Source organism: Empidonax traillii, unplaced genomic scaffold, assembly GCF_003031625.1.
Source record: "Empidonax traillii isolate 1590-97213 ecotype Southwest subspecies unplaced genomic scaffold, ASM303162v1 scaffold214:size757588, whole genome shotgun sequence".
NCBI lineage: Eukaryota > Metazoa > Chordata > Aves > Passeriformes > Tyrannidae > Empidonax > Empidonax traillii.
In genome coordinates, this window is record NW_020955407.1 from 307,049 (window position 1) to 332,246 (window position 25,198).

The 25,198-nt window shown below is 35.9% G+C and overlaps 1 protein-coding gene across 1 annotated transcript in view; it reads left to right on the top strand.

The window, feature by feature from the left end:
* Positions 1-25,198, top strand: part of LOC114059280 (protein eyes shut homolog) — a gene marked incomplete at its 3' end in the record, with an annotated part of 607,760 nt that overhangs the window by 187,722 nt on the left and 394,840 nt on the right. The window contains exon 13 of the mRNA XM_027887535.1: positions 11,229-11,333. Coding sequence (XP_027743336.1) covers positions 11,229-11,333 — 105 coding nt within the window. The remainder of the gene's footprint in view (positions 1-11,228; positions 11,334-25,198) is intronic.

Below are 25,198 nucleotides of genomic sequence, written 5' to 3' on the forward strand. Positions count from 1 at the left end.
CCTTTCTGCCAGAAGCAGCTAACAGGATCATGGGGAAATCAATAAAACTGTCTCAAAAAATATGCCATCTTAACAACTATGCTGGAACACCTTGACTTTAAGCTGCTGATTTCAGAGGGGCAAATGGAGCATCATTAATCATAAGTGCTAACAGGAAGACAAGAAGTGGCAGTCTAAGAAATCATACACAGTTAGTAGGTGTTTTAATAAAAAGTTAAACAGATATGTACAAGAGTTCAAAATCTGTGGTGACCATTGCAAAGGAAAGAAAAAAAAATGAAATGGATTTATTATGGAGAAAAGTTAAAAAATCAGTGAAGGATGAGGAGGCAAAATTAGGTTAGAAGTAGAATATTTCAGGTTGATAGTAACACCAGTGACAGTTTAGGAGCACTTCATACATATTTTGTTAATGGTTAAAAATAGGCAAATGGAACATAAGGAATGTAAGATGATACACAGAGATTTAGAATCTGTGAAAGTAATAATAGTTGCAGAATCCATAGACATCTGTGAGTTTTCTTGATTCATGCAAACATATTCTAATATTATTCAGCGTTACAAAACTGAGATGTGCCCTATTTCCTACAAGATCTTATTCTCCTTTTTACTTTGATAACTGTCTTTGCTGTCATGAGTTTGCATAGTATGTGTCTATTTCATATCAATTTTGAGAATAACATGGGTGATTACGAAGTATTTGTTTATACAAGAGAAGAAGTTTTAATGCAATAATTTAAAAGAAGGAGCTTTGAAAACTTTGTGCTATACTGCTAGAATCAAAATGGAAAATGTCTAACTTTTCTGTAGTAAGTTGCTAACAGCCAATTTGAACAAGGATATGCAGGGAAAGTTGTTCCTTTGAAAACACAACTACACTACTTTGGGATATGATAGAATCCACATTACAGAGCCAGAACTATAAATGAATGTGTGTGTGTCACCAAGGCAGCCTGGGACAGAGTATGTTTTCCTCGGGATGAACTCTAATCCTAGATTCATATTGATGCAAAGAGTTAGTTAATGATATAACTGTTAATTTCAAGACAAAAAGGATTAAGGATCTGTCAACATTAAAAAGTTACAAATGAGTTATAAGTAGACTTTAATACATACCTTGAAGCTTATATTGAAGTCATAGAATGTCATATGACTGCATAATAGGCCACTGTGAAAAAGCTCTATTTTCTCCTGCATTTCCTATGTGAGAGACTTCTCATCAAAAATGTGAATATGTGCTGTTGATCTCATATTAGTTTTTTTTTGTTGTTGTTGTTTGGTTTTTTTTTTTTTTTTTGGTGAGATGGAACAGCTCCTTCAAGAAAGCAAATCCAACACTCTACTGACTGGAATTAGAAGTAGGGACAACAACCCTCCTGATTACATTGAATATTTTCATCTATGCTCATGCTGTTTGTATAATTAATTCATAGTCAGTCATTGTGGATCTCATTAGGTCTACTCTACTCTCCAAGTCTTTCAACAGCTGCTTCAGTGTCCCTAGAAAGATTCTTCAATGCAAAATACTGTATATTTGAGGTCCTACCTTCTAAGAAAAGCAAACAGTGGTCGTAGTAGCAGTGATATACTCAGTTTTTTAAGGGCAATAGGAAACACAGTGTATATATGGGAACTGCTTGTTTATCCTCTTAATATTTAAGCAATGTAGAAAAGTGCCATTAACAGCACAGTTAGCTCATAAGAAGAGTTAGCTCTGATTGCATGGAGGAACAAGTTAGAAAGTTCACCAGCAGATCTGCTAATGCCCTGTCAATAATACCTTGTATTCTTCTGATGAGACTTGATCAAGGAAGTGAAATTTGAAAACATCAAGTAAATGTATATGACTGATTTATATTTCTCTATTTCTTTCAACACATTTTTCTTTTTCTAGCATGTTTAAATTCATTTCCAAATAAAGTTAATCTTTAGCATCTGAACTGGTTGGGTATAAATTGTCTTAGGTCAGGTCGTTTGTTTCTTTTGCTGTTTACTAGCTCTGTGCCTGGCGGCATCAATATCGTTTGGTGCCACATGCTTTGTGCACTAAAGCTCTGCTGGAAGGGAAGTATTGGACAGGAGGAAGACAGCTGCCTGCTTGAATGGCCTTGACTGTGGTGCACCATAGGGAGCAGAGCTTGGTCCTTCCCTGGGAACAGAGCTAGAAAGAGGCAATGCTGCGTGTATGGCAGGGAGAAGGCCTGGATGGTGGGATAAACTCTCCTGCTGACGAAATCCAGCAGGGTAGGAGCAACCAAAACAGCTGAGAGAGTCCTGAGAGGACCAGGGAATCTTCTTGCAGCTTCTGTTTCCAAAAGCATTTTTGTGTTATGGGAAGGATGAGTACTGGAAGCCTTTGCAACCTGCTGCATGGCGTTTCCTTTACTCTGTGCAAGATAGGCAGACAGAGAAAAGCAGCTCCTGAGAAAGACAAGGAAAAATATTTTCTCTCTTCAATCAAAGCTTTCTCTCAAGTGCCCTCTTGTGGAAATCTGCATACACAGGATCATAGTAATTATCCCACAGTAAAGAGCTACTGGACAAAAAGACAAATGGCAGCACTGCCACCTCCTCCCTCACAATGCTTTGTTCGATTTTGCTAGTTAGTGAGGTTTCAAGAACCTCTGGCAGCTGAGATAGGTAAAGGCAGTCCAGGTCTGTAAACCTGACTAGCCTCAAAGGTTAGAAAAAAACTTGCTCAACATATCCAGATTAGTTAATTCTGGGCATTAACCAAACCTGAAGAAAGGTGAAGTAAGAAATTTTAATATTGAACAAGAGGACACCTTTAGTCCCTGAAGTAGTAAGATACTTTGAAGCAAAGGATCAATCAGGTGGGATGGTATTGAATTCATCAATGCTACAGAAAGAGAAGGCAATTTTATGAGGTGTTGGTTACTGACCGCTTACTTGATTTGAGTGGATTTTCTCTGGTAGTGTAAGACATCGGGATAAAAGAATTTTGTAGTCACTGTTCTGGGATGAAAAGATATTTTTTTAAATCTTAAATAAATGATGTTCATTATTATTATATTTTCTTCATTGTAAACCCTTTACCCATTTTAAATTTTAGAAGAGATTATAAATTAAACAGATTTCAATAGTGTCCATATGTGTCTGAGTGATCCCTATGCTAGTAAGGTGACACCAATGAATATTGGGTAGAAAAAACCATGTTTCCAAAGTGACTTTTACCTTAGCACTTAGCACTGAAGTTTGTTGTAGTTTTTATGCATGACATTCCTAATCTGACTTCTTCACTTATATCATGGTCTGTATGAATTATATACCTGCAAAATGATCCTTTAAGTTTTGCCTGTTTATTATTATAATGAAACAGTATGAATCAACAGTCAGATTCTACCATCAGTCACATGTTGACTTAAATAAGTCTTTAGGCTTTACACAACAGATTAAATAAATTTGCAAGACTTTTAATACGCTTTCTGAAGATCAGATCTATATAGTTTCCTCTAGGATGTTTCATACTATTGAGCTTTAGGAATTTTGTATAGCTATTGTGGCTAAACAAGAGCTCAGTGCAACACTGAACATTCAAAAACCAAAATTATAAAAGGATGTGCAGTGTCTTCCAACTCAACTCATTCAGTCATAAGACAGAAGGACATACCTTTCTTTGTGCTTTTGAAAATCTTTTCCTGTCCACTCTTTTCCTATGGTATTCTAATCTTTGTTTTCAGTAAGCCTGCAAAAACTATTCTGCTACTTAACACATACATCAGGACAACTGCACAGTGTAAAATTACTGACTTGGTCAATTCTCCATTCTGTGCTAAACATATCTAGTCCTGTCCTCAACAATCAAAGATAAAAAACCAGTCTGAGAAATCTACCTCAACCCAAAAGAAGGTTGTAACAAGGTGAGGGTTGGCCTCTTCTCCTGGTCAGCTAGTGACGGGATGAAAGTACACGGCCTAAAGCTGCACCAGGCAGGTTCAGGTTGGACAGCAGGAAGAGTTTCTTCATACCAAGGGTTGTCAAGCATTAGAAAGGCTGCCAGTGATGAGGTGGAGTCACCATCCCTGGAGGAGTTCAAGAAACAACTGGATATGTCACTTATTGACATGGTGATGATTGGTCAAAAGATGGACTTGATGATCTTGGAGGTCTATTCCAAACTAAATGTTTTTATTATTATGTGAGTCTGTGATCTACTGTTCCTCACTTATCTTTAGAGTCAGCCACAGGAACCCAGTCTTGTTTGCATCCATATATCAGGTTAGTGTTCCACATCAATTGTCCCTTATGGCCCATAAAGAAGCAGCCCAAAATCCAGATCTTCTTTTCTGTAATGTCCCTAATGAGCAAATTCATTTAAACAGCATGACTGTGTCTGATCTCCAGCCAAGGCAGTAAGGTTTTTCAAACCAAACCAAAACCTGGAAACTGAAGACTGAAGAGGGAGGGATGTTTCCCTGGCTCCTGGCTCCTAGTTCCAGAGCTCTGAGTCATAGTGGACCATGATGGCACAAGAGTGAAGGGCTGACTGCCTTTGCTCTGCTCATCTGGAGCACTGCAGATGGGCTGCTGGTTGCCACAAACACTGCCTAGGGCAGGCTTCCTGCAGCTGGGTAAATAAGCAGTATTTATGCATATATGGAAATAAATTTATTCACTATGCACTTCTGAGTTATTAGAGAGTATTTATTGCCATCTCATGTGTAAGAGAACCTGCTTCCCTTGGAAGGAATTCAACACTTGAAAGGGAAAAAAAAAGAGCAGTAGAGTGCAGAAAAGTCTGTTTAAGTTCTGTCATGCTGCGAATAACATTGCATAAAGAAACTGATAAAATAATACATAACAGTTACTGAATTGCATGAAAGAAAAACAAATCAATTGTTTTTTCCAGTCACTTAATTTTTTGTGTGTGTGAGAAATTAAATGGCACATTTCTCCAATAGTTTTCTATCTGCAAATACTAAGCATGATTGGTTTAAATTGGCAGGTGAATAATACCAGTTGTAACCATCTGACAAAAGATAAGTTAATTCTTCAATCAACACTTTAATTATCTTGCATGGAATTTAGTTTATCTTTTTTCTACTGAAGGTGTTATGAGATTATTTTTCTATTTCAGTTTATCCCATTTATTTTAGATATAATGGTTGTTTTTTCAATAGTGATGTCAGCTGTCACGCATAATATAATGTAAGTAGAACATTCATTAATATTTTTCTGGGTGTGACTATGTGTTTAATTAATTTTAGATAAATTGTAACAATTATTTTATATGAATAGGTTTGATTTTCAATTTAAAAAAATTATCAGTTGTTAGGAGGATTTCATCAAATAAAAAAAAAGAAAAACAGTTATATCTAGAACATCTCATACAGTGCTTGAAATGCACACAGAAAACTCTGGAAAACATGGCTGAAATTCTTAGTTTTCCTGTGTTACCTTGAGAAATCAACCATATTTTTCCTTAACTCCACATTTTTTCTATGTTAAGGTCATGGATGACATCATACAATGAACCTTAATATGCTAGCACAATGAGTGCAGTTTTTACTTTTTACATCTGACTGCACCAGTAAAAATAACATATGGATATCAGGACAGAATTTCAGTTATAACTGCCTCACGTAACTTCTTAGGACTAAATTTTCTGTTATGACATGAGCAATCATTGAATAAACTCTGACACAAAAAAATGTGCCTCCAGGTTACTTCCCCAGCGCACATTTTCTATCCCTCCCAGACATTCTGTTAACAAATCTGAGTAATGGAAGTGGCATCTTATGAAAGAATGGGTTTATTTAGTTGTTTTTTTTTTTTTTTTTATAGTACACTCTTCCTCTTCTGAAAACAAACCTACCAAATCACTGATGTTAGAAAGTCTGTTGTTCAACACTGCTTTTGCAATACCAGATAATATTATATCTGAGATTTTAATACTAAATTATATTTCCCAGTGCGTATTGGGTTTTGTTTTTAGCCAGTGAAACAATTATCTTTGGGCATCCTTTGCTTTGACAGAGCCATACTATAAAAAGATATGACACTATCAGTTTTAGTATGATCACACTAAGTAGGAGCCTTATTTGGTGTCCTCTTTAGTATCCTGTTGACTTTTTTTTGGTTCTTCACTCTTTGGCCTTCTTCTTTGTCCTGTTTGGGGAGTTTTTTGTTTGTTTTGTTTTGTTTTGTTTGGGGTTTGTTTGTTTGTTTTTCATATCTTTATCTTTCTCAGTTCTGCAACTCCCTAGAACTACTGATTTTTCTATATTTGAGGCATTTTAAATATGTTAGTCATTTGTTGTTTTCCCATTTTTTTACTCCAAAACTGTTTTTCCTAGGTCTTACGTTTATTTCGCCACCAATAACTGGCCATATGTGAGTAATTAATATCCTTGTACCTCCTTACAAACACACTTCTCTGCCTTATACTCCTTCATACAGCAGCCTTACTCTAGGGTCATAATTAGTTCATTCTATACTGTTTTTTTCTGTCTCCTCTTATTAATAAGCATAACAACACCATTCCTAAAATTAAGGCAAACTAAAAGGAATGAAGAAAGATACAGAAGAAATTCTTTACCGTGAAAGTAATTCTTTACCATGAGGGTAACTGGAGGCACTGGAGGCACTGGAACAGGTTTCCCAAAGAAGTTGTGGATGCCCCATCCCTGGCAGTGTTCAAGACCATGTTGGATGGGGTCTTGAGCAACTGGTCTAGTGCAAGGTGTCCCTGCCCATGGCATGGGTGTTGGAACTAGATGGTCTATAAGGTCATTTCCAACCCAAATCATTCTATAATTCTATGGATCTAAGATCCAACTGGCCACTAGATAAGTCCTTAACTACCTGCTTTTACCTTGACACCGAAGTAGTGGCTCAGTGCTAGCAATGGCAGTGTCATACGTACTGGGCTTCAGGGTTGTGGTGGTGATAGCGGGGACATTGCACCACTGCCCACTCTCTTCACTTAAATAGTAGATCAACCAGATCAATCTGCTTGCTCAGATCAGATGAGGCAGGAGGGAAAATGTGTTAAATGCAGAGTGATGTTTTGTAAAGATGTTTATACAACTTTTATAAGATGATATTTTTTTTTTCCCTTGTCACTTTTATAGCCAGGCAAGAAATGGAATTGCATAGGCTGTTTGCTCTGGTAGCAGTAGAAAAGTAACTTACACCAGTTATCCACGTAACCTTATGAACCTCCAAGAACAGGACATACACATCACATGATGATGATGCTACAGAGCTCAGCTGTCTCAGGATGGGATATTGCTGTCACAGGAATGTATCTGGCTCACAGAATTCTTTTAATGCTTTCCCAGGAAAGACACATAGAGGGCTACAGGATGGACATATTTATTCTGCAAGTCTTGTAACAACCCATAGATGCTTTACATTATGTTTGCATACCAGAAGGCAGTTAATGTTGGCCATTAACCACCTTGTACTGAACGTAATTACTTAGTTTTGATTAAAGCACACAGTTAATCCAAAAGCATTCAATCCTTATTTGAATGCATGAGAAGCAGCCAGAATTTCGCTGGCATACTGATCACCATCAGATTTAGAAGTTTGTATTAAATATTTTATTTAAATTTTTGTCTTCAACTTCGAGCTATTGCATCTCATTATCTTTTCTACATGAAATGAAAAATCCTCTTGCTACCCAAGTATTTTCTCTTTGTAAAGATACTTACACACACTGTAATCAAGTCACTTCTTGTTTTTGTTTCTTCTAAATGAAACAGATGGAGCTCTTTAAGCCTTTGCCGACAGCATGCTTTCTTTAGTTGTTGAATAAATTGTGTAGCTTTTCCTGCATGCTTCCCACTTTTTTTTTTTAAATATCGAACATTGTAATCAATGTTTTATGCAGAAATACTTTAAACATCAGTATTCCTTTTTTGTTTTATTTAAATACATCTGAGAGTTATTTTTTTTGTTAAGCACTGCAATAAGGCTCATATGCTGAGATCTTCAGCAGTTCTTCTCAGATCACTTTTGTTGTTTCCTCACAAACAGTTCAGTTGCAGTTCAGTAGCTATAACCTGCACATTTTTTTCTATGCTTGTATCTGGCAACTGCAAGTGACCAGAAGTGACCTACAGTACATTGAAAAATGTACAGTTATGCTAAACAAAAGTTATCACAAGATTTCAGCGGTGCATAGGCTTCCTCTCCTGTGGAGGGGAGATAAGGAAAGGAAGTGAGAGTGGAAATGAAGAGCCTGTTTAAAAGTCAGCGTAAAAATAATAGAATAAGGGGTTTTCACATTTACCTACAGGACAAGAGACTCCGGGAAGTATGAAATGGCTCATTTGTTTCATTATGTTTTTTTCATGAGAAGGACTTGAGGGGTGAATTCCAATTGAATGTGCCAAAAGCTGTTCTGCGTTCTTTGTAAGAGTAGGACTTTCCATTTATCCTTATGTAATTTCAACCATGTGCATTTATGGTGTGCATGACAAATGTGTTTGTCTCTGGCTGCTATTGTTAGTACTTTTAGCCTCTTTTTCTCTTGCCTGCTGCATGCCTGGATTCACCTCTATGACTACTCTATTCATATGACTAATGCAAAAGTTTGTTTTGATGAAGAAATAGAGTGGAGACACGGATTTGGATAGAAGCACTAGGTTCCAAAGTCAGAGCTCAGTTGTTGCACACCAAGAAACTTAAGACCTTTATTCTATCATAAGGTAAAGCAAATTTCCAGACCATCCAACTCATTACAAAAACATAATTCTCTGGACCTTCTTCAGTGTTATAAACAGTTTGTATACCCTGTAAATGATATAATCACAACACTAGAATGAAACACTAGCTATAATCTATGCCATGCTTATCCCAGCAGAAAGCATATAATATCCTATGTTGTTTACCACCTATGTATCTTAAAGAAGTCCAACATATTCTTTATTTTTCTCAGGCAACCTTTCCAGTGTGATATTACACTAACCATTAGGAGGAATTCCTTATTATCTAATCTTTCACTGCAGTTTAAATGCATTACTTCTTACCTTGTCTGCTGTTAACCCAGAGAACAGATGACTTTTGCAAAAGTACTTTCTTATTTTATGATTGTCATCAAATTTCTATTCAAATTTTTCTTACTTGGGCTTCACAACCCCATTCATTTTGTTCATCCCAATAAGTCATGCCTTTAAGCTCTTTGTCATGCCTGTCATGCTCATATGGACCATTATTTTGTCCACATTTTCCTTGAATGCAACTCACTGCACAATGCAAAACACTCTAAATGCAGTTTTACTCCAACTAGATAAGAATGGAAGGATTACTTTATGATTCTAACCGGATATGTTCTTTTTATATATCCCAGTACACAATTTAATTTGAAACAAAATTCTGGGGTTTGTTCCTGCTTAAATTGTGATTTTCTGTATGGTATCTTCCACTTATTCTGATTGGATTACATTACACAACCTATTTGTAAAGACTTCTAATATTTTTGTCTTGCCATCAGTAAGCTTACTTTGTTGTCTACCATCCAGAGTGCTGGAAAAAAAAAATTAGTGGAACTAAATGGGAAGTAAACTTCTTTCAAAATCACCCTCCTCCACTCTCCCTTTTCATGGATAGCTCTCACCCAAGTTCTTCACATTCCTTTCTTCATAGTCAGAGAGTACTTTTCCCTTTTACTTTGAATCAGATCCCAGAAAATCTGTTTGTAGTTACCTTTTTTGCCATTGCATGAAAAAAATTGACAATAGCACATTCAAATATCCCTGAATTTCTGATTAATGTTTTCTTTCAAAAATTATGGATTTGTAGTTAAATACCCTATCAGTCCAAGTCCTGTGTGCTTAAGGATTCTGCTAGTTCTTTTATTTATTTAAAATATTAAAAACAAAACCAAACCAAAACTACAGAAAAACTCACAAGCTATAAAAATCTAAGATTTCCTTAAACTGATTTTACTGGATTTGTGATCTGTATTGAACCATTAACTACAGTATATTAGATGTGAGTATGCAGTATTTCCCATGTAAGTCTTACCTAGTTTCTATCATTATCCCTGTCTATGGGCTTCTCCTTCCATCCCCTTAAACCCTTTTCTAAATAAGTGTTTTAGAGGAACAATGCAAAGGGTGTTGATTTTTTTCCTTCCTCTATCTCCTCCTCACTTTCTCTTCTGCTTATTTGTTTTGATTTTTGTTTACATTCTATTTTTACATATTAGCTCAAACTACATCTTATGGTTACAGAAGACAAAACTGCAGAGGGACAACATCTGCCAGCCATGAATTTATTATTACAATGAATATATGATTATCTGAGCTCTGTTTGTCCAAGAAGGACCCCAGAAGCCCCACATGATCCTTGATCCTTTAATTCAACTTCTGGTATTCCTGGGAGGCATTACCTGCATGCTATATCTGATTTGAGTGATACAAGGAACCTTCCAACAATTTCTGTGTAGCATACCAACAGTAATTCTGCTTGTTCACATCAGTGACTGTTACAGTTTTCCTGCTCTGTCACTGGATTAGCTTCTGGTATTCATGGGAACTCTTAGTCTATACAGCTGCCCCTTGATTTTTGATCAATTTTGGATCAGAAAGGTCACAGTGTTATTTATACCAGACTAGTGATTGCTCTAAATTAATGCAGTGCACAATAGAGAGATGAAGGACTGGATTTTCTTTGGTATGTCCAATGAGTTAATTGTTTTCATAAGCCAGCTTTTACATTGTCTTTTAAATATCCTTCTCTGTCTTCTTTATGTTCTCCTATAGTTTTGTTGTTTCACATTTGAATTAATTTGAATTACAACTTTATTAAATCTCTTTTAAAGCAGAAATATGAAGAAACAGCTGAGTGAATTGTGATTTTCATTTTGGATTTGAGTAATGGCTTCATTCATCTAAACATGGAAGCAAACTTCGAGAAATATCTTACTATTGTTACTGAGGTTATTAAATCTCTTAAACAGTTTTTTAAATGTTGGCATATAGCCCTAGTGATTATGGTGTTGATATGCAATGCTAGAATACACAAGGCATGTATTTGCAAATGCTGTTCATACTTATTCCTTTAAAATATTTAATTTGTAAACTATCAGCTATGATCTATGAATATCTCTAGTTTTAGGGTTGTCAAACAGAAATAAAATAGTGTTTCCAACCTGGAAGATTTAAATTATGCAGTTGTCACTTGCACTGTGAAGTAGCTTTTCTGCTTTCTCAGCATGATTTATAGTTTTAATGTTTAATTTTCTTTTCTGTCAGACAAAAACTGTTCTACAGATATTGATGAATGTTCCTTCAAGCCCTGCAAAAACGGAGGCCATTGCCATAATTTGATTGGTGAATTTTACTGTAGCTGTATGCCAGGTAAGAAGTCATATGATATATATTTGAGAAATGTTCTGTGGTATTCAAGAAAGAAATAGAGTTTTTTCATAAGAACACAACTAAGTAATATTTTTTTTGCTTGGAAAGAGAGGACTGAGCAGTTATGCTTTAAGGATATGCTACAATTGCTATTCAGATGGTGTCAGCAGAATTTGTTTCCAGAATATAAATTGTATACCAGAAGTCCTGGCTTCCAAACTGAGGAATAGAGTCTTAGAAATCAAAGAACACTGTCAGTGGTACTCACCCCCTAACCTTTGAGCAATTCTGAACTTGTAAATATTTACAAAAGTTAATTTTCTTCCTACCATGAAGGTATCATGATTTTGTTTCTGTTTTTTCTACTAGCAATTTTTTTTTTTTTTTAATTTTCAGAAAAAAACCTGTGGACAGGTTATACAATAGTTGTCATAAGGGCTGCTGTGGTGGATTGACCCTGGCTGGAAGCTGGGTGCAGTTTTATCACACATTGTTTCTGCCACTCCTTCTCCCGCGGGGGAAGGACTCCTCACACTCTTACCCTGATCCAGTTTGGGGTCACTTCCTCAGGAGACAGTCCTCCATGAACTTCTCCAGTGTGATTCCTTCACATGGGCTGCAGTTCTTGACAGATTGCTCCCGCATGGGTTCCCCCACAAGGTCATAAGTCCTGCCAGAAAACCTACTCTGACATGGGCTCCTCTCTCCTTGGGGCCACTGATCCTGCTGGAGGCTTGGTCTAGTCCAGGCTTCCCACGAGGTCACAGCCTCCTTAGAGCATCCACCTGCTTTGTCGTGGGGTCCTTCATGGTCTGCAGGGGGATCTCTGCTCCTCCATGAACCTCCATGGGCTGTAGGGGGACAGCCTGCTCTGCCATAGCCTTTACCAAAAGCTACAGGAGAATCTCTGCTCTGGTTGTCTGCAGCACCTCCTCCTTCTCCTCTGACTTTGGTGTCTAAAGAGCTGTTTCTCTCACAGAGTCTCATATTGTTTTCTGGCTGCAACTTCTCAGTTCAGTTTTTTTACCCCATCTTAACTTTGTTATCCCAGAGGTGCTACCACTGTTGCTGATGAGCTTGGCCTTGACCAGCAGTGGCTCCACCATGGAGCTCTCTGACACTGTCTCCATCAGACACCTGGGAAACTTCTGGCAGCTTTAAATTTAAATATGTGATACTTGTATAGTGTGATTAATTGTTGATTCCTCTCCCCACCCCCAATTTCTTTTTTGTGGATCAAATGGTTATGAGCCAAATGGAAAATAGCAAGCAAAACATGAATTGATAGTACTTTTTCAGTTGCAGCTTTTTCTCTTAGGTCACTTACACTGTATTGAACCTTGTTCTATAATGTCAAGTTAGCAATGTAAGAGTACAGTGATCAAACTTTTATTTAGACAAAAATATTTACTTCAAATGGATAGGAAAAAGAAGTGATATAAAACTATTATGTTCCTATAGAGCTATATATGTTTTTATGCAAGAGATTTTAAAATGTATATGAGCTATTTCAAGTCTAATATACAAATAACTTGAAAGTTATTGATGTGTGAAACACAGAAACTCATAGCCGTCACTGCCACCAAATAACAGTGTATAGGCCTGAAAATATATTGAATATATACATAAGTACTTATAGATATTATTATATATAGAAGTGTGTATATGTATGTATTATACATAGATGCACATATGTATACAACTTTTTAAGACCGGAGAATCTCACAATAGACTTTCAGGATGCAGAATATCAAAGGGGTTTTTTATTATTATTAATTACTTTGGCTAATTTTTAAGACTGAATTCTTATGTATTTAGTTTAAATTTTTCAATTACAAATGCTGTGACTATATTTCATTACTCTTTCCATTGTGGATAAAACAAGTGTCACATCTTGTTTTGTCTGCGTATTTTGCCTGCTGAAACCACAAACACAGTGAGTATAAAAACATCTGTATGTTATACTAAAAAGTGAGATCCTATTCATGAAATGAATATGGAAAGGCTGTAAGAAGTACACATATGAAATCTCAGACTACAAACATTTTCTATTAATACTTTTGAACACTTGTTAGATGCAGTCATTATGAAGAATTAACCCATCTACAAAACAGAGGATGAAAATTAATGATTTAGGTAGCATTTAGGGGTTAAAGGAAGGCGGGAAACACCTGAAGGGCAGCACAAAGGGGTTCCAGCCAGTAAGTCAGCTTCATTAGGAACCCAGTTTAGATTCCTCTATGCAAACACATGCAGCATGGGGAATATACAAGAGGAGCTGGAGATGTGTGCATGCCTGCATGGCTATGATAGTATTGACATCACAGAGATGAGGTGGAATGAATCCTATGACTGGAGTGTTGGAATGGAAGGATACAGGCTCTTTAGGAAGGATAGGCAGAGCAGATGAAGAGGCAGTGTTTACTCTCTCTGTCAATGAGCAGTTGGAGTGCAAGGAGCTCTGCTTGGGGATGGATGAGGAGTTGTAAGATACCGACATGGTTTATGGGTTAAACATGAAGACCACTGAAGCCCAGTCCCCAGCTGAACATGCCTCCTGGATTTCAGAGAGTTTGACTGTGAGTTAAGCCTCCTGAGAGGAACTTGAAATAAGATAAAGGTGGTACTATTGTCTAATTATCTCAGGTTTAAGGTGAAGTAAAAGAAGGCTGGGATGAGGCCATAGACCACAAACTTATTTGCACACTGTCTCCCTCCTATGAGAGTCTGGACTGCCTCTCTTTTTCTTCTCTCAAACAGTTCTAGGACTGGATGCATAATTTTTGTCTTTTACAAAACATTACATCTACTACACAGCTTCTTTCCCACCCCTATTTGTTCCTCAATGATATATTGTCCCTACTACACCTAACTGAGTACATAAATATATTTTTTTTCCAATGGGATTAGTGAATGATTAGCATGATTGCTAAAGAAGCCTGATTTTGAAGCAGAAAATCCTATCAGTTGAGATGCTTGGATTGATGGATTCAACCTAAAATCAATTTTCCTTCAACTTAATACACTGAATCAAAGGAACAGTGCTTCTGATTAAGAGTAAACTCACACAGAGAAAAATTGTAAATCAAATTCTTCCTCTTTGGAAGGCGTTATTGTTATTAAAGTTTACTGTACCATGAAATAAGACTGTACTTTCTTTCAAACCTTTCTGGCAACCCTTATTATGAAGAACACACTTATACACAAAAGTTTTTACTCCAGGAAGAGACTTTACAAAAAGTGTTCATGTTGTGACTCAAAAAATAAAGTGAATAATCAAGATTACAGATGGGAATGTTTACAAAATCATTCAGTTCTTCATGCTGCCACTGCATAATCATGCTTAACATAGAATTTGTAATGATTTTTTTTTTATTTCAAAGTTACCTGATAAGAAAGTGTAGTATTTTTTACATCCTGCTCCACTTAGCCAGAAAGATTGCCTAATGCCTAGTTTAAAATTCTGATTATCAATTTCTTGCTCCAAGTCATACATTTTTCTTATACCTAACGTCCTAACTTGTACTAGGATAGCATTCTTTCTAAGCAAGTCCATCTAATCAGTTGTAGAAAGTTTGTTCAGTGGACTAACACAGAAGATACTTTGAGTATTCATGTAGCAAAAGAGTACAGAACTGCTTATAGCAGTACTCAGTGGAATTAATTTTTAGGGAAATAGAGGTCAACATATTCACTTGATGTTAGCTCTTTTTCAAAGTCTTAATACTGAAACTTCTGTGGGCAGTCACATCTGTGATATATCAGTGTTGACTCTTCATCCAGGATGAGGGCTGAGGCCACTTAGAGATGCTGGAGAGGCAGAGGTTTCGCAGCTGCATCCCCAGGACCTGTCACTTAACTGATTCCTGCAAAAGCAGTATCTGGAAGCAGTGAACGACAGAGAAAATCATTAGGGGTCCTTCCCAGGAGTTCCTCCTTGCACTTATAGCTGAGCCATAGCGTCATTTTTTCTCTGATATTCATGAAATGTTAAATATATTTTTATTAGCTCTAGTAATCCTTGTGTGGTTTTGGGACTATTGGTATATTAGCTATTTTTCTGATAGCAATCTTCCTGAGCACGTCCAATACTTTGCTACCACTGAAGGTCTGATTGTTTACTTAATTTTTTCACTGAACCCTTAAAAAAAATTAGTTAAACTTCAACTGTTTGTTACATTATGTGTAACAGTTTTGCCATAGAAGAACTAGCAAAAAAAGGCAACAATTCTAAAATTGGCACAAGTTGAAATCTCTCTTTTATAAAGAAAAAAAATCAAAAGTATTCTAAAATATTTTTAACATAAGGAAGTAGAAAAAATAATCTTACAAAACCATTCTTTTTCTTTTCACACCGCAACATAATGGTAAAACTGTCCTTTCTCTCTTCTCTCCAGTAACATTTACAGCACACTATTTAAGCCTGGTACAGGAAAAGGTGACATTTAGTTTGTCTTCCTAAAATGTATGAAATAACATATTAAAAAAATATTATGTCTTCATGAAAATTATACATTACTATAGGAGGGTGTCAGCCAAGACATCAAAAAGAAATCATGTGTGATAATGCAACAGAATACTACTGATCAGTCCTCCTAGCCTCATTCTAAGAGAATGACAGAGGGAAAACAGCCTCAAGACTAAGCAAAAAACGCTCAGTTTGAGCTCCTAGGGCAGAATCTAGAAAGCTAATATGTATAACCTGCCCTTTCTGTAAAGAACGTTGCCCATACCATCCAGTAGGCTTGGATCCTAAAAATGTGAAAAAAATTGTCTACTTTTACCTTCAGTATCTAATTTCTTTCTCTCTGTTACTGTTTCATTAAGGGAAAAAAAAATCCTACTATTATTCATTATTTGGAATCGAGAGAAATATGATTAGAGTCCCTGACCACCTCATTATCAGAAGAGAAAGTCTGGAAAATACTAAAAACCCCAAGTCTTTAATCTATGTTCCTCCCAAACAAAGAATTGATTGGGTCTGTGTACTGGGTCTGGTTAGGAACTACTTTTCTTCACAAAAGCTCTTACAGTGCTGTATTTTAGATTTGTGACTAGAGCAGCGTTACCAACACAGGAATGTTACTGTGCAGTGCTTGTATATTACTGAGGCCACCTCTGTTACTAATTTTGCCCTTCCAGTGAGTTGGCTGGATTGGACAAAAAGCTGGGAGTGGACAGTGCTGAAACAGCTGACCCCACTGGACCAAAAAGATATCCAGTTATCCCATATATGTTATAGTCAGTAAGAAAAGCCTGGAGATATTTTTTCTAAAGTAGCTGTTGCTCAGAGACCACATGGGCATTGGTGGGAGGTGGAGAGTGATTGCTTTTGCATCCCTTAGTGTATTTTAATTTTTTTTTTTGTAACTCACAAAATTTTCCTTATTATGGCCCACCAGCTTTCTCACTTTTGCCCTTCCAATTCTCTATGTAAATCAAATTTCAAGATATACATTCTTTTCTTTACTTTTGTTATTAGAATTTTGTTACTAATTTCAGTAGTAGAAAAGATGACAGTTTTAAGTTTCCTTTCTTGTAATTGTCATACTTTTAGACTAAGTTGCCATACATGCTTAAAGTTAGAATGCAAATCTTAATATACATGTTCCATGCAAATAAAGGTCTTTGAGATTTATGTGAATAAAAATTGCTGCTAAAAAAGTACACATGAAGTCATTCCTCCAGTGGTCATGTAATTGTGCAGACACTGCACATTCAAAGTATGTAACACACAACTGTGTATTCTGTAATACACTGTCAGCTGTACCTTTTTGATCATAATGTTCCCAGAAGCATAGTAAGATTAATACTTTTAAACATAATCTTCATTATCTGTTAAAAACTGGACATAAAGATATTAAGAACAAACAAACAAACAAAAAAAATAAAACAACTCTACAACTTCTACTTTTCTAAGCTTTCATTTTATTATTCTTACACAAATAAATATTTAGTGAATTTCTGCACTGAAAGATTGAAATATATACAATTTTGCTAAATTAAGAACAAGTAAAACAAAATTCTATGACTAAAACCAATTCTTGAAATAGATATATATTTTAATTGGTTTTTACAACTGAAAAGAAGTAAATGGAGAAGGAAGAAGAAAACTCAAGTGATAAGATTGGAAGCCATTCATTATACATCATCACATACTAGGCGGTGTAAATAAGTATGTAATCAAGTATAGGAGAAGAAAACAGATGAAATCCAAAAGCATCATACGAAAATAGGAAACAAGAAAGGGCAAATGAAAAGAGCAATATAGCTTGCAAAGTTCATTAAAAACTCTGCTACAAGGCAGTCTGTGATGAAGAAAGAGAAATTAAATGTGGTTAAGAGAGCACATGGCAAATTTCTCACTGTTGTGAAAGGATATTAACTTATTAGATATAATAACTTTACTAAGCTACTTTCTTTTTTATAATTCTAATTTTCTTCCTATATTTCTATCTTTATCAGTATAGTGCTTCAGGCCAGCAGTAACTGAAATTTTCCTGCAGTAGAACAAGAGAAACTTGCTGGTTTCCACTCTTTTTTTTCCAAAAACATGTTGTCATTTATAAGGCTAAAAGTACAGGGAAAAAACATTTGGTTAATAGGTCATTTGTAATATCAATTCAGTCCTTCAGCTCTAGCAGATGGCTTAAAAAATTGACATTTTTCTGATAACAAAACACTATTTATTTCGAAGTGGATAACAAGACACTAAGTTACTGTTAGCAAAAGTAGATGCAAAATGGTGATGTCTTGAGAAATACTGTAATAACCCATTAAAAATCCCCCAGATGAGGAAATACCTCTATGGCAGCCTTTAGCTTGAGTCTATTAATTTCTAAAACTACTGAACTAACAATAACAGGATGGAAAGGAATAATCTGTTCTCTCAATATTAAACACTTATTTTAAAGGCCTGTTATAAAGCCATCATATCTGTATTTCACAATTCACTAAGGTTATACTCTTTTAATCAAGGATTTAGTTCCCAAATTGTGACTAATTTTTCATTTTTTGCTTCTTATATTTGGCATCCCTACATTTTTCTTAATGGAATATATTGCAATTTTTAAGTGCATCTTGCTGATAGAATGAGCCCATTCAAATTTAATAAGAAATTAATAAGATTTGCACTGATGTCATCTCCGACTCCCTGTCTTTTTATAATATTGGAAATGCAAATGACATTTGTTTTCAGAAACCATGCTTCAGAAAATGGCTATAAACACATAAAATTTGGTCAATATACTTAAAATCATACTATTTGTAAAGCAGTTAAAGTGGTAGTCAAACTACAGCCTTTTTCCACTGTTAGAGTGATGTATCTACTAAACATAATTTTTATACGTTTGGTTTATATGTTTAACAATTATTTAGTCAAAACCTTCTTTTTCTTGAAAGTAGGGGACTAATAAGTTATTTTTCCATTATGTGTCAAAATATATTCAAATTCCAACCCAAACAACAAACAAACAAACAAACAAACAAAACCAAATCAAAAATATGAACTTTATTTATATTAACAAAACTAAAACACTCTTTATTCTACTGCCAATTTTTTAAGAATATTAACTTTCTTTATTGTGGATAACATTTATTCTTTTCCTTTGACATTTCCATACACTGATTTAATTCTTCATCTATGCATTTGTTTCATCTTGATGCTATGTTACTCTTCTCTAAAATAACTTTTTTGTTTCATCTTAATGCTATGCTACTCTTCTCTAAAATGACTTTCTTATTTGACAGCTCACTTTCAAACTAATCTTCTGGTCCTGCAATGTACTGAAAAATAATTAACATTTGTTCAGTTTTAATTTCTGTGGCTCTATTTGCATTAGTAAGGAGTAAAAATATTGTATCAAATTCCTGACATTGTCAGCTAAGAGAATTGCCTTACCTGACCTTTAGCAAAGTCTAGAGCTGTTGCTTTATGGGTTTTAACATCTACCTTTTTTACTTTTTTTTCCTTTACTTATCTGTTACTAGGAAAAACCTCCTGCCCTCCTCCGTCCCCCAGCTTTTCTGGTAGCATGTGGTGTTCTAATTGGATAAGAAATGAAGGATCATATTTGGATCTCATCTTTCAAATTTAGAAAAGACAGACTAGAAAATATACAATGAATGGCAGGGAATAGCTATGCACTTTGTCCAATAGATTTTTTTATCAGCAAATTCTTAAAAATAGTTGAAACCCAAAATTTTGTCAATTAAATACCATAAAGATATGAACAGCAAGCTAGTGTATGTTTATTTTTATCTTAATATTTTTCTTCCTAAATTCTAGTTAAAAAAACTTTTACACTCCTGAGGAAAGGCATGCCCAGCTTCACGTTGTACTGCAGAAACAATGGTTTCTCTTTTAAATAAAGTCATTGAACTTACTTTCTTTAACAAAATCATTCATCTCTAAAATAAGAATATTAAACTAAACAGCTCTTTATTTGTTCCAGTATCACATCACACTACAGAGAGCAGGTCATCCTCTTATCTACTTGTTCTTGTCACATGAATTCTGAAAGGCAGGCAGTACCTCCAAGATGTGACTGAGGAAGAATAGCAACACTGTTCACTGCTTGTACTGATTTTACTGGTATCTTCATATTTCACTGAATTTTTTTTTCTAAGATGTTAAACGGAAATTTTGTGTAATTCATAAGTTAGGAAATTCATATTAATTAGTGCTGTTGCTGTTCATATTTTTGTCATTGCTTTTGTTGTGGGTTTTTTTTGTGGTTTGTTGTTCGGTTTTTTTTCCCCCTACAGACCCACAGCATTGTTTTTACCCAAATTCCAACTGGTTTTGTCCACTTTGGGAAACAAAGACCTCAAATATTTATTTTTTTAAAGTTATCAAAGTAGCATCTGCAGTCGCTCCTTTAAACAGGGAGAAGAGGATTATGTCTCTGGAACTTAGCTTAAATTATCTACTGAAATTTTTTCTTTTTTTGGGATCCTAAAGTTATGTTTCATTAAGTGATATAATATTAGACGGATCTATGTACAAGATGATGCAACAAAAAAAATTATCTGGAAAAATCAAAACTATATTAAGCAATTTCTTACTTTTACGTTTTTTCATTATTCATAAGGGAATTAATAAATGCCATAGGCTTTGCATATCAATTACAGGAAGATGTAGGAAAGGGTGATAAATTGCTTATTCCAAATAACAATCAAGTTATGTTCCATGATGTCTATCTCCTTCTCGGTAGGTCTTGACATCACCCCAAAAGAAGCAGCAAACACTGACCACTTTGTAGTCCTTATGTTAAAATGAAAATCACTATTATTTCATGGGGTTTTGTGTTTTTTTTTACTTTCTACTTTTGTGTCTACATTATTATGCAGTTGTAAAACAGCATTAGGTCCTGTTCTAATACATCATGCTGCAAAATGGTAAGATAGTCTGGCATGTTCTAAGCCAGCAAGCACAGTCAGAATAAAAACTTATTCTGTGTCTTCTTAGTGTAAAATAATAGAGGTTCTGAAGCTACCTGCTGTGGTACAGCAATCAGACTTCTTCTGTATTTCTGCAAGATCTATAGAGTATCCCTCTGTTTTTCCTTAATCCTTTTTCTCTGGTTCTAATTCATCTTTTAGTGGAACTGACAAAACTGTTCTTGCAGTACTGGAAGATGTATTTGGTTGTTGTGGTCCTTTGCCTACGTTTAAGAGGTTTTTTTGAAAGGAAAACACTGTAGAGCAATAATTCTCCTACATCTTCTCATGAAATTGTATAGCTTAAGGTCCACCTTGTCCAAAACAGTAGCAATGGTCATTGAAGTCAAGCAGCTAGAAGAGAAATGATGCACTTAATAGCTGTCACTGTCAGAAAGAAATTCCAGACAGGGGAAGAATGAAGAGAAAGAAAATTACAGAAAGGTCAGTCACTTCTTTTAAAAGAACTTTCTAGAAGAAAAAACTGAAAGTGTCAATCTGCTTCCTAACAAAGATAGAAAGTGGTTGATGTACAATGCCAAGAAGTTTTCAACATCCATTATGTGTGACCATAAGCAAAAAAATATTTATATTTCCCTGTCTATAAGAAAGATCTGACCACCCAATAAAAGAATAATCATAGAATCACAGTATTACCAAATTTTGGGACCTCTCTAAACAGGGACAAAAAGTAAGGTTTAAAAAATATACATTATTTATTCTGTGCAGGGTGCAAGTTTGATGTTTTCCACAAATCAAGCACACCAAGCGGTAAAAAGCAAAAGAATTTATACACTAAGGTATGCATAAACCTACCTATCTAATGCATAATTACCACCTACCTAATGCATCATTTAACTCGCTCAGCCTTATGTAATACTTGTTACTGTGGCCACATGGGGCTTCCTCAGGGGTCTCTACTTGAAACTTAGAAGGGGGTATCTCCCCAGATGACAACCAGGGACCCCCAATATTCATCTCAAGACACACAGAATACAAGATTGTGTGGCAATGTGATGTGATCTGCAGCTCCAGCGCCACTAGGACATCCCTAGTTTGAAGGGGCCTGCAACAATCATAGAAGTCCAGCTCCTGGCCCTTCACGATAGATCCAAGAATCTCACTGTGTGCCTTCAAGCACTGTCCAAATGCTTCTTGAACTCTGTCAGGGTTAGTGCTTGACCACTTTCCTGGGGAGCCTGTTTCAGTGCCCAACTGCCCTCTGAGTGAAGAACCTTTTCCTAGCTCTATCCTAATAGAGCTTCATGCCATTCCCTTGGGTCCTGTCTCTGGTCACCAGATAGGAGATCAGTGCCTGAGTTTCAACTTCCCTTCACGAAGGAGTTGTAGACTGCAATGAGGTCTTCCCTCAGTCTCCTCTTCTCCAGGCTGAACAGAGCAAGAGACCTCAGGTGCTCCTCATATGGCTTCCCCTCAAGGCCCTTCACCATCTTTGTAGATATTCCTTGGACAATTTCAAATAGTTTTATATCTTTGTTATATTGTGACACCCAAAACTGAACACAGTACTCAAGGTGAGGTCGTACCAGTGCAGAGCACAGCAGGACAATCCCCACTCTCAACCAGCTGGTGATGCTTTGCCAATGCCCTCCAGGACACAGTTGGTACTCCTGGTTGCCAGGGCACTGCTGACTCATATTCAACTTACCATCAACCAGGACCCCCAAGACCCTTTCCATGGTGCTGCTTTCCAGAATCTCATTCTCCAGTCTATACAAACATCCAAGGTCATTCCATCCCACTTACAGGATCCAGCACTTTTCCTTGTTAAATTTCATATCGTTGGTGATTACTCAGTCCTCTAATTTGTTAAGGTATCTCTGTAGGGCCTCTCTGTCTTTGAGGGAGTCAACAGCTCCTTCCAATTTTGTATTATCAGCAAATTTAGTATTCTTTTGATCCTACATCCAAGTCATTTATGAAGATGTTGAAGAGCACAGGGCTTAAGATGGAGCCTTGTGGAACACCACTAGTGACAGGTTGCCAGTCTGATGGTACCCCATTCACTATAACTCTTTGTGCCCAAGCCAGTTGCTCACTCTCCACATGATTTGTTTATCCAGCTGTCTGATGAACATTTTGTCCAAAAGGATACTGTGAGAGGCAGTATCAAAGGCTTTACTGAAATCCAAAAATATTAAATCAGTTCACTTCCCTTGATCAACTAGGTGTGTTACCTTGTCAGCAAAGGAAATCAGTTTTGACAAGCAGGACTTTCTCCTCATAAGCCATACTGGCTGTGTTGTCCTTCAGATGTATTTCAATAACTCCTAGAATAATCTTCTTCAAAATTTTACCAGTCACAGAAGAATCTGGAATGTTTAGATGAAAATGCACTTTTCATATGTTTATTTCATATTTTCACATACACAGTTTCAGATTGTGTAGTATTTAGAAATGACTCAGAGCAATTCAGAGTTGTTGACTTGTGGATAGGTCAAATAACAGAAAGGTAGAAAAGAGCAGAGGTGAAGTATAGAACTGTCAGGACTTACTTGAATTCTTGAAAAAATAGTAGAGAAAATGTGAAGATGAATTATTTACAAGCATTTGAAGCTAACAAAAAAATAATGCTCACTAGGTAAAATGAATTTCTCAAGAAATGTGTGAAACCATTGTAATTTCTGTTGTTAAGAGGTAATAAACCTTTTGGATCAGGAAGAAGTAGGTTGTACATATCTTGAGTTCATCAGCATTTCTATAAGGAAACGCAGGGAAAACTGTCTCAATGAAACTACCACAGAACAAAATGTAACTCACTGGAAAAAAAAATACTAAAAGTTGATAGTCATTCAGTGTGGGAAAGAACATCACTGGAAGTGTTTTGGGTCCACTCTTCATCCATATTCCTTATCAGTGACCTGGATGATTGAATTAGGAATATTGTGGCTGAATTTACAGATGGCACTGATCTGGGAAAGAAACAGAAAAAATCTAGAAGTGTTTTGGCAAAAAAAAAAAATATTCAACTGAGCAAAGATGCACATATAAATTGGGAGAAACCAGGAAGCAATTTGCAAAAACATATCCAGAGAATTTAAACTGAATGGGATTCAGTCATATACTGGTATTGTGGAAAAAGTGTTGGGGTGAGCGGGGAGTCCGTGGAGCCCCTGATGAAAGATATAGAGGTGAAGGATTTTGACTTAGACATTTTGCAGACGATTCCCTTTGGTAGGGATCGTGGAGGACTTGAAAAGGTGCCAGACCCGACCAGTGAGAAAGGAATGTAAATAAGAAGTGAACATCCAATCATATGTGAAGGCTGGTAATAAATTATAGATAGAGAAGCTAAGAATAGTTTTTACTGGATGAAGCAATAAAAGCTGAATGTTAACCATCATCGGAAAGGTGCCTAGTTTTTAATTCTTGGCCTTCCTCAACTTACTACAACAAAAAAGAAATCTCTACGCTGAAATATTTGTCCAGGAGTTCTGCTTGTGTAAAAAGTTATATAGTTCCCTGCCATATGCCAAGAGTGTACCAGCAGGATCCTGCCAATCTGACTTTCCTTAATGACTTTGACTTCCAGGCTTCATTTCAGACCTACCTTGTCACTGCAGGATGTCTGGTCATTACTGTTCTGTGGCAAACCTGGTTACCAGCTATTCTATTCTATTCTATTCTATTCTATTCTATTCTATTCTATTCTATTCTATTCTATTCTATTCTATTCTATTCTATTCTATTCTATTCTATTCTATTCTATTCTATTCTATTCTCTATTCTACCTTGCTGTCATATTACCTGTTCAAATAAAAGTTCATCAAATTTATTAAATTAAACCTATCTGAACACAGTACTTTAAAATATGGTATTAAGACAGACTCTACATACAGAGCCAACACAGCACATGACTGGAATGTGTGTTGCTAACCAATAGCTATTTCACAAAAGCTATTAATATTTATTACTCTAAAAGATTTGTGCCTCTTATGGAGCTGTAAGTATTCAAATTTTGATCATGACACACTGAAAAAAGTTGTTATCCATAATGCTACAGGTCACTGGTGAATGAAAATTATTGCCTGAAAAGCACTGGCGTTCAGTAACGAGTGACCAAACTGTAAGAGAACAGCTTGTTACCATTAAAGAACTCAGTTTAATCTTAAAATTTGTTACTCTCTAAGTATGTCAGATAATTTACATTTGGGTACACAGGGTGATTCTATGATGGACTGCACTCATGCAATGGAAATAACAATGCCCTTTGACTTTCTGGTGTTGGAACATTAACTGAAGCACGTGTAGGTAAAAATGAATCTCCAGGGTTGACCAGCCCTTGCAAATATATCAGTGAAGAGAAATTACTGTGCCTGTGCCAAGGCACAGAGGTGATTAGGACAAATTGTCCAACAGTAATTGCTTAGTAAAAGCTTAGAAAAGCACCAGAAAAGGATGTG